The 16,503-nt window shown below is 44.4% G+C and overlaps 1 protein-coding gene across 1 annotated transcript in view; it reads left to right on the top strand.

Annotated features, from left to right (window-relative positions):
* The first annotated feature begins 15,817 nt into the window (after positions 1-15,817).
* Positions 15,818-16,503, top strand: part of LOC311236763 (multiple epidermal growth factor-like domains protein 9) — a 167,302-nt gene continuing 166,616 nt past the window's right edge. Inside the window, exon 1 of the mRNA XM_084324514.1 lies at positions 15,818-16,192. Within this exon, the coding sequence (XP_084180640.1) occupies positions 15,943-16,192 (250 nt within the window). The 5' untranslated portion in view covers positions 15,818-15,942. The remainder of the gene's footprint in view (positions 16,193-16,503) is intronic.

The following is a 16,503-nucleotide window of genomic DNA, read 5'->3' as shown; positions in this document are numbered from 1 at the left end:
ACATACATACATACATACATACATACATACATACATACATACATACATACATACATACACAGTACACTACATCTCTCCACCTAGTTGAGTAACTGGGTATATATCCAACAGCCGATATTTATATAATATATACACACACATACATACTGTACATACAGGTGCAGCTCGATGAATTAGAATATCGTGGAAAAGTTATTTTATTTCAGTAATTCAATTCAAAAAGTGAAACTCGTAGATTATAGATTCATTACACACAAAGTGAAATATTCCAAGCCTTTATTTGTTTTAATTTTGATGATTATGTCTTACAGCTCATGAAAGCGCAAAAGTCTCTATCACCAATAATCTTTTTTAAATAGATGTATTTTTCTTTTGTATATAGAAATGTCGGCCTTCTGAAAAGTATGTTCATGTATGTTCAGTCAGTACTTGGTTGGGGCTCCTTTTGCACAAATGACTGCATCAATACAGCTAAATATATAGACTTTTCCACAATATTCTAATTTATTGAGCTGCACCTGTATATTTACATCTCTCCCCTTAGTTTAATAACTAGGTATATATTCAACAGACCCTATACATACTGTATATTCATACACAAATATACACATGCATACACACACATACACTTACTGACACGCACATCCACCCACACACATAATCACCCTCCACCAACCTACACACACATTACACACTTTCTTTCCACAAATTAATGCAATCATGGACATCTTTTAGATACAGGCCAAAGCTATTGCAGATATATGTATGATGCCTGAGAGGTGCTTGTCATTGACTAGTTAATTAAGCAGAAAAACACTGAACTGTTATGCTGACCAATATACTGAAAGGTTCACAGTTAACGATTTGTATAAATCACTAGTTAACGACTTGTATAAATCTCTAGCAGTTATCTTTAAAAGTGCATGCATGATTTTGCTGCATCACCCGTTAAATTACTCAAAGATTTATACACATATAAAATAACTATATAAATGAAATTGCACTCTGCAGGTTAATAAAATAAGGAATAGCCCATGATATTATTAAATGATCCCCTCCACATGCATTTTAAACAGTTAATTAATTAACAAATGTTCTATTAACTATTTGTATAAATATGATTGTCCACCAATAAACTACAGGAAATGGCCTATTTCAGCTTTGGTAATAATTATAAGTAAAATAATGCATTGGAATAACATTTAACATTTAAAGCCCAACATCCAGGTTAAACCCTACTGATCAATTATGGGTAGTTTACATCATTGGTATATAATTTCATTATTTATTTTTTTCCATTTGACACCGGAAATGCCACTCCGAAAGAGTTAAAAAGGTCCACGCACGAATAACATGCACGCGCAAATCAAAAAAGCTTATCAAACGCCGACGTCACTACAGGTGCATATTAATGAGCCGAATCTAAAAGCTTATCAGACGCTAGCACGGCCGTGACGTCACTTCAGGAAACGTATGCCTTATGCCCGTCCGGGTCATAGTACTACTCGATATATGGCGCTGGCTAACGTTAGCATTATGTCTACTCTCGTGAACCATTTGAGATCGGGGCATGTAGATCAATGGTGGCCCACTCGGTGCATCACAGTTAGCCTATAGCTCCGCCGTCCCTGCTACAGTCGGAACCACTACACTGACGTTAGCCTATAGCTCCGCCGTCCCTGCGGGTGGTTCTCTCCTCTTTGTGTGTCCCCGTCCTCGCGGGTGTCCTGCGGAGGAGCTTGTGGACGCGACAACAGCGGCGGCCGTAGGGTGTTTGAGCCTGTAGCGTTAGTTAGCTCATAGCTATCGTGTACCACTAGCCTTTACGGGCTCGAGCACCCTACGGCTGCCGCCGTTGTCGCGTCCATGGGCCCCCTGGCAGGGTACCCGTGGGGACGGGGTGTACAGAGAGGAGAGAACCATTTTGGGTCGGCCGTTCATGCCGGCCAGCGAGCCGGATGTCGGGATATGTTGTTAGCACAATAGCTACCAAGCTAAGCTATGTTAGCTACTAACGTTATAAACACAATATGTACAACGACACAATGATTTACATTATTACAAATATGGTAACGTGGTTGTGGCTTTTACAAATAGTGGTTAGCTTTAGAGATGGATGGCTATAATCACGGAGCAATAGTGTTAGGTGAAACAGATACATTTTCATTCGGCTAGTAGTAGCAAGCATATATCTATGGTAGCAAGGCTCTCTGCCTGCAGTGCCTGCCACTAGCTGTGTGTGACTCTCAGCGCCCCCTGGTGAGCCCCCTGGTGCCCTGCACCTGTTGTGACGAGATCATTTCGATTACACACGCACGTTATGAACCATTGATTAAAATATCCACGTGCGTGGTGATTGTGTTGGGCAGACAAAATGTTTGATAAAAACGCTAAAACTGGGTCAATTTCAATACTTTTTTTTTCCTTCTTCATGAAAGTCACCGTTGGCCTAGTCCACATTGTTTATTGAACAAAAATACAACGTGAAGGTTGGCCTTTAAATTAAATGAATAAATTCACACACTGCAATCATCACCTTCGCTTTGGATTGTGGCCAATCCTCTTGGGCTAGGAATTGTGGGTAATGGTGCATTGCTGCATATGGTAACAATGGTCCAAATTACTTGTGATGTGGGAATAGAACGAGTTGGAAGTGTTCATATGTTTGAACTCGTATAAAGCGGTGTAATCGTGCACTCAGACGGTCCTCCTCTACTTATACATTTGTGAATTGTTAAAGTTTACCACCAGTAAGTTTCACTCAAATGGTGGACCAAAATGGTAAATAGCAGTGGTAAGTTGGGCAAGTTCATGAATTGTGGCTTATCAGTGACTTTACGACGCATATCTCGAGAACAATACAATCGCAGGTGTTGATGACTCAAGGGAGCACAGTCAGCGTCTGAGGGCCGTTTGGCCAGATGGCGGCGCTATAATATAGCTAATAATATACAACAAACTCCTCCAGACCATAGCACCGGACATCCTTCCATTCCTAACTGCAACCATCAACTCCTCACTCAACTCGGGGGTGGTCCCCACCTCCCTAAAACAAGCCAGAGTCACGGCCCTCATAAAAAAAAAAACCCTGAACCCCACCGTCATAGGTAACTATCGTCCTGTCTCTCTTCTCTCCTTCCTTTCTAAAACACTTGAACGTGCTGTAGGAGGTCGTGCACTTGAACGACCTCCTAGACCCTAATCAGTCTGGCTTCCGGACTGGCCACTCCACAGAAACGGCCCTCATTGCGGTCACAGAGGCACTTCACTTAGCAAAAGCGAAAGGCCTCTCCTCTGTCCTGATTCTCCTAGATCTGCAGCCTTCGACATAGTCAACCATCAGATCCTCCTCGCGGCCCTCGCAAGAATGGGAGTGGCTGGATCTGCGCTGACATGGCTGACATCATACCTCAATGACCGCTCCTACCAAGTGTCATGGAGAGGGACTCTGTCGGCCACCCGCCCCCTGCGGACGGGTGTCCCCCAGGGCTCGGTCCTAGGACCCCTTCTCTTCTCCCTCTACACTAAATCACTGGGTAACATTATCACGTCTCATGGCTTCTCATATCATTGTTATGCCGATGATACTCAACTCTTCCTCTCCTTCCCTCCCTCAGATATCCACATCTCTGAGCGGATCTCGGCCTGTCTGTCCGACATCTCCGCCTGGATGACGACCAACCACCTCAAACTGAACCTAAGCAAAACAGAATTGCTCCACCTGCCGGCCAATTCCTCCCCCCTGACCGACCTTTCCATCACAGTCGAGAATGCAGCTGTGACCGCGTCCCCGACCGCCAAGAACCTTGGTGTTGTCCTCGACGACCAGTTGAACTTCTCTGCTCACATCGCAGCGACAACCAGAACCTGCAGATTCCTCCTGAGCAACGTCAGAAGGATCCGCCCCTTCCTGACAAAAGAAGCCACCCAACTCCTCGTCCAATCAACGTCATCTCCCGCCTCGACTACTGCAACGCACTGCTAGCTGGCCTCCCGGCCACTGCCACCAAGCCTCTTCAACTCATTCAAAACGCAGCCGCCCACTTGATCTCAAACCTACCAAAGTCGGCCCATGTCACCCCACTTCTTAGGCACCTGCACTGGCTCCCCATTGCTGCACGTATCCGCTTCAAGGCCCTCGACCTAGCATACCGTGCGGCAAAGGGAACCGCTCCCGCCTACCTCCGGTCAATGGTCTCTAACTACACACCCTTGATAGATTTAGTTCATTGATGATGCCTGGTAATATCTGATATGTGCTTAGGCTGCACACTGCTCTCTGTGTCTCTCTCCCCCTGCATGTGGCGTGACCTGATGACCTCTGGCTAGAGGTTCCTTCTACACAGGGCCCCGTGCACACACATGCAAAATCATGTAGCAGAACATGCAAAATCCTAGTTCCCTTGGCACTCTCTCTCTCTGGCACATCAGAGCACTCAAAGATAATTGATAGGTTTTTCAGTTACACATGCAAAATCATGTCCCTCCCTTTCAGCACACACACACACACACACACACAAGCACACACCACACAAACACCCATACATACACACACAGAGACATACACACACACCCCCCTCCCTTTTCTCAAGAGTGTATAAAGTGACATGTAATATGGACATTCTGCTCTCTTTTGTCTACTGGTGATGTGCCCGCGCGGGGTGACTGACTGTCTTCTTCTCGAATGAATAAAAGCTCCGTTTGAGAAATACTCTGTCTCTGCTTCGTCTTTCGGCCGACTGGTCCACAACTAAATCAATTAAGAACTCACAACCAGGGATAGGCTAATCCCTAACACCCTCAAGACCCCTACGCTCTACATCTTCTGGCCGCCTCAGACCTACTCCTATCCAAGCTCCGGGAGGGTCATCAAAGAGAAGCCGCCTATTCTCAGTCCTTGCCCCACAATGGTGGAATGAACTACCCACCCCAGTTAGGACAGCCGAATCCTGTCCAATCTTTCGCCGTCGACTAAAGACGCACTTCTTCAACCATTATCTGAAATAATAAAATAAAATAAAAAATAAATACAAAAAATCTAACCCTAACTAACCTTACTGTCATGCACTTGTCCTAATAAACTAACCTACCCTGTAACACGCAACACTTTGATGAATATTGTTACTCAGCTGATAGAGTTGTACCCTTCCTGATGACCTGTCGTACAGAACTTGTAAGTCGCTTTGGATAAAAGCGTCAGCTAAATGATTAAATGTAAATGTAAATGTAATGTTACGCTTATCTCGGGAACCGTTCATCTAATTGACTTCACACTCTGCTGGTATATTGCTGAGGACCCAAGGGAGTGCAGTGTCAAATGTGGTGTCATTTGGCCAGATGGTGGCGTTATAACAACAACCTTTACATTTTGGCATGAAACTTAAGGACGAAGGTTGTTCTGCCTAGGAGGATGGGAACAGGGAACAAAGAGCTGTGTCTCTGCCAGGGGTGCAGTCGTAATATCAGAAGTGCCTGTACTCTGTTTAAATGACACCACATGCACGCACGCTCCCGCGTGTGAGCATGCACGCGCGTGCATGCGCATACATGTTCCCTCGCGTGCGCACAGAACAGATGATTATTATGCACAAATAGTAGGAAACATGTTTGTATAGGAAATTACTAGGGATGTTCGATATTGGCTTTTTTACCCATACCGATATAGTCCAACTCTTAATTTCCGATACCGATATCAACCGATAGCGATATATGCAGGGTCCCCCCCCCCCAAAAACGGAATAATTTCAGGTAATTAACATTACATATCTCTTGTTGTGGAATTAACACAACATTATGCATACTTTTGACAATAAATAAAATCAGAATTTGTTCTTACTTGCTTGCCTGGGCAAATAAAGGTTAAATAAATGAAAAAAATAAAAAAATGTAAAGAAAAACAGTTTTTTTTAAACCGATACCGATAATTTCCGATATCACATTTTAATGCCAATATCGGCCGATAATATTGGACATCCCTAGAAATGACTAGTTTTAGTTTAGTTTTTGTAAATATTGCCTTGAAATAGAGAAGCTGAAAAAGGTAGCAGGATGTAGCCTTCAATATAATAAAGAAATTATATTGTCAACAGATATGGTTGAAAAACAAACAATGTTTTAAATGTAATTGTAGATACAATATTGTAGTTACAATTTCTTTAATTGAATTAACTTAAACTACAAAAGTAAATATAAACTAAATTAACAATGTAACTTACAGTTTCCTTCTGAAGCACAAGAAATGTCTCATCCTTCCAGTCGGGACCATTTGTCACACTGAGAGGTTCCACAGCTCAAGCAAACCCCCACCAATTGGTACAGGGCTTGTATTTTGATTTTGCACTTCTTGTTCTTTGTTATGCTATGGTATGCTATTGTTATGCAAATACTAGGTGATAGCTGAGTACCGGTACTTGGTGCACGGACGACGAGTCGAGTGAAAGTTGTGAACGCATTTTTGTGTGCGCGTGCATGCGCGTGCACATCCGTGCACGTACTTCTGCTCAGAAAAGTGCTGGGACGGCGTGGTACCACGTGGCATGACCACTGCACCCCTGGTCTCTGCAAGCAGCACTTCCAGAGGCCAAGAAATCGCCCAGTTCCGAACAGGCACGTGCTCCAAATGTGCACGTGTTCCTAACGGGCGCATGTTCCTAATGGCGCATGTTCCTAATGGCGCTTGTTCCTAATGGCCGCTTATTCTTAACGGGCATGTGTTCCTAACGGGCACGTGTTCCTAACGTTCAGTTTGTGGGGAAACTAATTCCATGAACACTTGTTGGTTTATATCCTTTTCTGATTCAATTCTCCACATATTTTTACTTTTTATGAACTCTTCTAACCCTCTGGCCCAGGGATGTGCCGTCCATAAGCATGGTAAGTAATGCTTACCCATGGGACGACATTTAAAAAAATAACACTGTGAACATTTTTAATTAAAGTACTAATAATAACTGTCTGTTTGTTGGTTTGTTAGTTGTCATCTGTGGTCCCAGTTCAGCAACAGTCATTAATTTTGGTTTAGCTTTTTGGTGCCACCCGCAGGTGTAAGCACTCTCTCTCTCTATTTCTCTTGCGTAGATTCGAAAGCATGATAAGAATGCATTTCCACCACGGGCATTGAATTTGTTCCCTCACCCCGCTACTAATATGACCAGGGTAAGCATGTTTACAAACCAATCAGTAGCTCTTTCGTTCCAGTACGTTATCACTAGGTAAATTAGGATGTATTTATTAATCAACGTCATCACGTACACGTTCATGCTGAGACGTTCCAAACTTCAACAAGCGGGTGACTTTTACAGTAAAGTCACAGAGGTTTTCATTTGCAAGGAGAGACGCATGGATTTCGTGTTCAAGTAAAGGTAAGACAACATATTTCTATTATTATATTTCAGCAGCTATGGCTGCTGGTTAATAGGGTGGCGATGGCGATCTGAGTTGCGAACTGCTGTGCTATACTTTATTAATGTAAGACTGCCGTGTCTAATTTACTTTTGAAGGTATGCCTTGTACTATGAAGTGGTGATCTGAGTTGACTGCTGTGCTGCACTGGTTTTACTTTATTTAATAAATCCTCTTAACGTTCAACGGCCCTTATACGGGCAACGTGTATGGCCCTTGATTTGAAACATTATATCGTGACTGGCAACTTTTTTTTTTTGATTTTGGTCATTTGATCATAAAGTCCGCCACTGTAACTCTCTGCTTACTGTTTATTAGAGGGTTCTAGGGCATACATTTGCGTGATTGGCATTTCCTGGACACTGCACCCATAGCATTTGGCCTTGGCACAATGTGTAATTAAGTGTATTAAAATATTTTTATGCTTACCCAATCTCAAAATTCATGGCACGTGCCATACATTAACCTTGACCATAACTCTACTGGAGACCTTACACCTAACACTGGCCTAGAATAGAGATCACTTGCTGACATACAGCATGTGTCAATTATTCATCAGTAACTAAATGTACTTTCATCACTATGGATGGACACATGGGAAGTAATTAAAGGAATCGTTGTGCAGCTGAGACGTGTTTTCCTCTCACGCCTACAGACCTCACAGGGAATATATCCCAGTATATGTGCAATATACAGTATATATACACAGTGCCGGTCCTAGATTCTCATGCCCTGTGTAAAATTCAGCTTGGGGCCCCCTGTTCAAGAGACTCTTGAGCCTATTGCCCCCCACTCATGTTCTCTTGAGGTGAAGGTGTACAACTCGTACACCTTACTGTAAATTGTACCTAAATTGTACCTCATCCCATTTCTGCTCTGCACTATATAGTATTGTATATTAGTACATTGCATAGTATATTGTATATTGTATGGTAACTCAGTTACTTCTATTCTGCATCGAACATTGTACATATGTCTATACTGAACACTGTGACCTCTATTTTTACTTTTTTTTTTTTATCCACTTTTTCTCCCATTTTTTCTATATTTTCTCCCATCCCAATTTCGTATCATCCAATTCAACCCGCCCCTGTCACGGACGCTGTTTCTTGCCTCCCACAAGCCGGCTGCAATGTGGACTAAGTCATACATAGCACAAGTCCCCTCCGGTACTTGAGGTAACAGCAGTCGCATCTTTTCACCTGCGCAGCTCGATCTCTCAGTGGCGAGGAGTAACGCGTGGGAGGCTCACGCTGCCCCGACACTTCCTGATTCTACTGCGCAGGCGCACCAACCAACCTGTAGGAGTCGCTGTCCACAACGGCCGATCCCCACCCATCAGTTTCCCACCCCCTAATACGGCCAATGTGTATTAGTACGGACGACCAGCTAAACTGAAAGCAAATGTGGAGCGCTGGGCTCGAACTGACGAGCCCAGCGTCTCCAGCGTTTCGTGGCGAGCGCCTTGCCCACTACGCCACGTAGCCGCCCTATTTTTACTTCTATTTTACATGCTATACTATTTTATTTCATACTTATCTTGTCTAACACAGTCTCTGGAGCGTAACAGTAAGAAGCATTTTGTATAAAAGTATTCTGTACTTCTGTATGACAACTATTAAAGAAACTTGAAACTGCACCGCTGCATGGAGCTCAGAACTTCAGCTAGTAATAGTTTTGGACGGTATTTGGTATTTTCTCCTTGTACAAATTGGACATATACCCCAATCCACCAATGCTCCCCATATGTTCCCCTTCCCTGCTTATATAAATAACGTGCACTTGGGATTTACACTGTGACCTTGTATTCCTTTTGGAACACCAGAGGATTATATTGACGGTTGGAATATACCCCTAGAATAGAACTGTTGGAATAACATTGAGTGTATACCGATGGATTACTGTTCATTTGAGACGCAACTTTGGACAGCTTGAACGAGGTGCTGCAGTGTGTCTCTTTCACAGCTGTGCCCGGATCATTTGGACATTATTGATTAATTGATATATGATTGGGCACAGCTGTGTGCAACAGACCTTGTCCTGGATAGGGCCTGGGGATTGGCTGACAAGCAGTCCCTGCGTGCCTCCCCCAGCTCTCAGTTTCCCATAGATGCATGAGGCGCAAATGGAGACACACCGCAAATGGAGACACACCTGGGCGTTATCACGGGAGCCCACAGTAAACATGGCAGACCACTCCAGAGCGGATGTCTCAGACAGCATGTTGCTCATACTCCTTTCTACAAGGTTGGCTTCAGTTGTGTCCTCCATCCACCAATCTTCTCCTCCACTGCAAGCGCAAAGGTTGACTCATCTAAGGGCTCCTCAACATAGCATCAAAAAGTTACCTTGCTGTGTGTGGTTGGATGTTAAACTGAAAACAGCAAACCACTGATAGAAGTCTCCTCTCCATTAGGTGTTTTGACTCTGCTGAATGACCAGACGTGGCCGGAACTGATGGAGGATGTCATTTTTGAACACAGAGATTCTTCACAAATGCACTACTGTCTGCCTTTCTGTCTGGCATATTTTGTTGGACCATATTTGTTATTTTCCCCCTTTCCCTAGGCTTTCTCTAGGCTGCCTCCCCACGTTCGCCACGCCATTTAGCAGCTACATTTTTTTTTTTTTTTTTTTTTAAATCTTTTTCCCCCTCCATTTTCCTCTGATTTTCTCCCATCCCAATGTTAGTCGTATGCCAATTCCCAATCCCCTTCCTGGTCGCTGCGCACTTACCCCCCACAGTCAGATCATCTGGGAGAGTGGAGGCTATCACGTGCTTCCTCCGACACACGTCCAGCCAATCAACCGCTTCTTTTCACCTGGCAGTGCGGATCCTCCCTGAGAGGGAGTAGCGTGTGGAAGGATCACACTATCCCACTCAGGTCCTATCCGCGCTTAGCAGGCGCCCCGACCGAACTGTAGGAGTCGCTGTTTACAACGACCCGGACCCACCCCGCCAGCTTCTCCCACCCTCTAATACAGCCAATTGTATTAGTGTGAACGGCCAGCCAAGCTGGTGACAACCCCGGAGCTGTGAGCTGGATTCGAACAGGCGAATCCAGCTCACAGCTCCGGGGTTGGTGACGAACGCAATCTCCGCTACGCCACCTAACCGCACGCAGCTACATTTTAACCAACACATATCCAGAACTCATTGAACTCCATTGTTGTAAAAGGAAAACAAAGGTATAAACCAAGTTACATAACCCTACTATGGTTTTAGTCAGCATAATGCATTGTTGTGATCAAGCACGTGAACAGACAGGGTCCAAGGGGGGCTTGAGCCCTTGCCCCTCTGCCCTTAGCCTCTTAACTGGCGCCCCCAAAAGTGGCAATTTTTTAACTTGAACTTGAGGACTGCATACTTCTTTTGCAAACCAAAATACTATACTTTATACTTATAGCACATGCATGGGCCTGGTCTCTTTTGAAAGAGAACATTCTGACGTTTCAGATACAATAAAGAAAATTCACTTTTAGTGCTAATGAAATAGAGTAACATAGGTCTTAACTTGAGTTGAACATGAACTTGTGTACTCACGTTTTTCTGTAGTAGTTGCAATATCCAAAAGTATATTTTTTATGATGAATTGAAAATGGGGGACCCTGATGTAAACAAGACGAAAGTCTTTCTCTGGTCTGCATCCCCTTAACAATTGTATGTATTGAGCTGTACTGTACTGTACCCATTCTGCAATCTGTTAATAAAGTTTTCAATCAATCAATCAATCAATCAATCAATCAATCAATCAATCAATCAATCAATATTTCCAAAAAAATGGGTATGGCTGAAAAGACACCCTGGGTCCATAGCCTGGAGTCTTGTCCTACATGTCCAAGTTTCATAAGAGTCCATTCAGAAATGAGTGATTAGGAGCGATTTTGGTCAAATGTGAGAAGAAAAAAAAGCTCTGCAGGTTTCCATTTTCTCATAAACTCCAATGCATTCGTCAAATCTTTTACTTCCTGTTTTTGCTCCTGAGTTTTCTCACCATTCTGATTCATATCATTGGAAAGCCACACTCATTGGTTACAACCCTGTCCAATAATCTTCGAGATCGCCCAATGATTGACAGAGTTAGAGCCTCGGGAGTCAGGAGTGGTATTCGAAAATAAATTAAGTCTGCTAAAGACTTTGGCGCACACCTCACATATCTGCATGTAACTCGAGAACCGCTGAACGGATTCTGTCACCTGAAGAGGCAATCGACATGCAACAAATAGGGCTTTAATTCTATATATATATTGTATTTTAAAATATGCAAACCCAAGCCGCTAGAGGTCGCCAAAGTGGCGCGTCGCACCGGTGGGCAAATTGTCCTCAAAACGTACTGGTGCCAGTTAAGCCCGACGGGACCGGTACCGGTCCCAAAATGACATCATGTCATAAATCAAGTTATCCAGACTGTCTGACAAAATTATCATTTTTTTGTCAAACTTATTCAAGTATAAACATAACCATGTCACAACAGCAGTTATAATGTATATTATCATCAATACGTTAGTTTACCAATAGGTTAAAGTGTTATTAGATAGATTTTAGTTTTCGTTTAGTTCGCGAATGTCCGCCATTTTGAAAAGTATACCTTCTCCGTCTCTGTGATTGCCTACAACAATTGGAACTCACCTACCTCCATCCTGACAGAAGACCTGACCATCAGAGTTCCATAGAGGCAATCACAGAGACGGAGAAGGTATACTCTTGAACAGGTTCGACTTTAATAGTAAAGAACACAAAGAGTAATACTAGGATACTATGCCAAGGCAAGGGAACGAGAGAATTAGATAATGGAGCTTAGTGGTGGTCCAGAACAGGAACCGCCCGTGTTATCTCCGAACGCCTATAGTGAAGACCTGACAAATGACAAGCAGAGGAAAGGAATGTTATATAGCCACCAAATACCAACATTCCACACACACCCCCGTGACAGCCAATCAGAAGCCAACCCCTAATTGACAGCACTAAATGACAGGGAAAACAAGTGACAGTAAACAAGTGACAGATGACAGAGAAGGTGGGAGGTTCCCGACCGTAGTCAAGAACCAGAATCGTAACAGACAGTAATTGGGTTGACCATTTTAGGCCTGCGCTCTGCCCCAAAGGAGGATCTGCAGTCCTCTTCTGCTGAGCACGTATTGGGTCAGCCGCTAAGAGTCCCTGGGGAGTTCCTCCCAGGTGCCACTGCCCCCTGGTTGGCTGCGACTCATCGTTTAACCATCCGCAACGCCGCCAGTACTTTCGTTCCCGTGCTGGCACATCACTGCATTCCCCAGTCCTACATCCCGAAGTACTTGATGCCGGCTGGGTACGTGTTCATCTGCCACGATGCTCACCGTTCTCCACTCCAGGCTCCGTACGATGGGCTCTTCCATGTCCTGGAAGCGGGACCCAAGAGCTTTATGGTGGACAAAGGGGGGATTCAGGAGCGGATATCGGTGGACCGTTTGAAACCTACTCACGTGGCCCAGGACGGGCCGGTGGAGCTGGCTCAGCCCCGACGGCGCGGCTGCCTGCCCAACTCCGCTCCAGCAGGCCCGCGGCCCGTTTCTACCTCTACCCCGGCAGCAGCCCCTGCCTCTCTCCCAGTCCAGCCTTGCCGCCGGCGCGAATGGCCACCGGCTCGTGCCCCTCCCCCTTCCCCTGTGACTGTTAAGCGCAGTCGTTATGGTCGTGTGGTCAGGCCTCCTACGAGGGGCTGAGTACTTTGGGGGTTTTGTACTAGTTGGGGTTTACAGGGTATATCTACTCTGGGTGTTCGGGGGGGGGGGGGGGCTGTATAGTGTCACGTTAAGGGAGTCTCTCACTCCAGAGTTGAAGGGTCACAGGGGAGGAGATATAGGGGAGTAGTAAGTGTGTGTACCTGGTGGTTTGTTATTGAATAAAGTTGGAAGTAAGCTGAAGGAAACCTGTCACGCCGATCATTGCATCGCCTCTTCCTTTGACTTCCACAGCATTACATTTACATTTACATTTAGTCATTTAGCTGACGCTTTTATCCAAAGCGACTTACAAGTTCTGTACGACAAGTCATCAGGAAGGGCACAACTCTATCAGCTGAGTAACAATGTTCATCAAAGTGTTGAGTGCTACAGTGTAGGTTAGTTTATTAGGACAAGTGCATGACAGTAAGGTTAGTTAGGGTTAGATTTTTTTTCCCTTTTTAATTCAGATAATGGTTGACGAAGTGCGTCTTTAGTCGACGGCGAAAGATTGGACGGGTTTCGGCTGTCCTAACTGGGGTGGGTAGTTCATTCCACCATTGTGGGGCAAGGACTGAGAATAGGCGACTTCTCTTTGATGACCCTCCCGGATAGGAGTAGGTCTGAGGCCATTGAGTAGAGCATGGTGTTATTCACCATCAAAGATGAAAAAATTATTATAATAAAACGTTGCTTCATTATAATTGACTCAGGCTTAGTAACAGACACAATATTTCTGACACTGGGAATACATTCCCTGAGATCCATAGATGTCCCTAGATACCAAGAACATGCTAATTAACCTTGTAGAAGTGGAGCAATCTTCGAATTACTTAGGTATGTATTTCTAGGCAATTAAAATATATATATGGCTAGGGCTTAACTTATTGACCGCCACGCTGTTTTCTCATCTCTACTCAATGGCGCCAGCGTTATTGACCATTTTAGCGATGTTTGCGGACCCATCGTGTGTTCTGTATTATAGCTATGGAGACAATAGTATACCTCATTTGACAGGCATTGTTTATAGTCCAACATTGACGAACCAGTTAATTTCTACATACTGTAGTTTGTGCGCTATTACATGCTAAACATCGCCCCTTTCCAAAATAATCCAGTCTTTTGTCAAATCGTTCGGGTTGCTCGCCTGAAACTACAAATACTTCCAAATCAAAGGTATATATCAAAGGTATATACCATGTGTCTTCACAAAATCATCAAGGGGGGGGTCGTTTTATCTCGAAACTGCGATCGTTATAAAGCATGTTTTAGGTCCGGTAAAATACGACACTGTGATCGGTACAAAAACATGTTTTAGGTTCGGTAAAATAGACATACCTTACCTTACCTTACCTTAGCCTGAAGGTACTCCAAAAAGAATAATCCCAGTGATCCCATCGCGATCGCAATTACTTGTGTATAATGTGTATACTCGTGTATACAAGAAACAATAGGTTTGAGGCGATAAAATCTCAGAGCGATCGCTCTGTCCTGATTCCCTCTGAGGGAGAGGAGTTCTTGCAGACACTCCCCACACTAAAGTGGCCCCACACTAAACTATCCCAGTTCAAAAGGTAGGCGATACTGCCACCTGGCAGGATTCGATCATCATTGCAATTTTAACATAGGCAGCGGTGCAAGGGATACAGGTCCGCGCGAGTGGTTAGAATGGGGATCAGAGGAAAAAGATCAAAGGATCAAAACCTGAATATAGTCGGGTTTGGCACTCAACGGTTGGCGACGAAAACCCGAGTAAAGTCGGGTTTGGTGCAGAAAGAGTTAAGAGGTTAAAAATCCCTGCTTCAGTTGAGCTCTTAGCCACAGACAAGTGATGACCCATCCAGGGGCCGTAAAACCTGCTTCGGTGTGACAACGTCGGGTTGGGAAGAGTGTGTGTTAGTGGGGTGAGTGCCCCTTTTTCCTTTTTCCACCTGAGCCCCAGCCCCAGAGAATGTCTGTGCACGGCCCTGGTTGTGATGAACACGAGCGTTGTACTTTTTCCTGGACTCTAGTGTAATGTGCAATGCGCATGCTCAGGGACCACGCTGTTCTTTTTACTACTGTACATCGATAGAGCTTGTTGCCCGTTGAAGTAAATTGTATAATAACTACAATACCCTTCATGGCATACATTATGATATTTTATGTAGAGCGAGGGAAGGGTGATTCTTCATCAATTTAAAGGCAGTAATTACACTTTAATATTGAAAATGTAAGAAACATATCGGCTATGGGCAAGGTGGCTATACCGGCTGCTGGCAGCTCCAACCGAAAATGATTATAGGCTATATGTGCCTGTGAAGATATAGCCTATATACCAAGATCAATATGACTTTATTTGTCCCTAGGGAGATGTGTCTGGAATATAAATGCTGCCAAATAAAATACATAGGCCTATACAATTATTGAACCTTGAGTCTATTGTGAAATATTTGTAGACATCATTATACAGGTTTTATATGGCATTCTGAATCTTGAGCTCATAAATTGTTCATTATACATGTCATGGTAGCTTAAGGCTGAGGGCTGGAGGCTATACATCACTAATAATAATGATATCCTATTGCAGGCTATATGGGACTTGAGTCTTAACCTAATCTGAAATGAATCAAGTCGCTGTCTGAGAGAGATAGCCCGTGTTGAGCTGGAGTGAAAGTACAGAGCCTGCGAACACTTCAGGACATTTGATATACAGAGGGCTGGCTGGCATGGCTTGGGGAGTGGGAGTGGATGCATTCGTGAGTTCCGAACGAATGCAGCCGCCGACACCGGACGGGTGCGCAGAGCTCTGAGGTCGACTGGACGAAGGAAGGAGGAATGGGTAGTTGAAAGAACAGAATGAAGTGTGGGTATGGAATTATGCTTTATACATCGACGCTCTTGGAATTGCTTTTATTGTCACTGACAGCCGGGAACTCTCACAATGGATTATCCTCCGGGGAACGTGCAGACTCTCCAGACGCCGCACCACTAGGACAGATCACTACCACCATGCCCAACTATTCCACTGTTACCACATTAAAACTGGCCACCACGCTACCGACGCCCGTCCGAGGTCCCACCACGACAGCGGCGAACACGCGTCCAGGTAAAGACTGTCGACCGCGCATCTCTCACACAACTTCCACCCTGCAGTACCTGGTCTGCTCAAGAGTCAAGAGGTCCGCTTCATTCACTATTGTATACCAAACACTTATACTGATTATTATGCATTGACCTACAACCCCACTAACATGTATTGTAGATTATTACATCTACAGCTATACTAAACAAAAACAGCCTCCTATCCCTAGAAATACGCATGGTGACGGACGGTCTAACTGTCACTATAACTACTGTACGTTTTCGAATAATGGCTTGCCTTGTTATTCTCTCAGTGTGCCTGCACACCTGCTGGAT

The sequence above is a fragment of the Notolepis coatsorum genome (genome assembly GCF_963971535.1).
Source record: "Notolepis coatsorum genome assembly, chromosome: 11".
NCBI lineage: Eukaryota > Metazoa > Chordata > Actinopteri > Aulopiformes > Paralepididae > Notolepis > Notolepis coatsorum.
The sequence above is the reverse complement of the archived record's forward strand: the minus strand, read 5'-3'. Positions and strand labels throughout refer to the sequence as shown.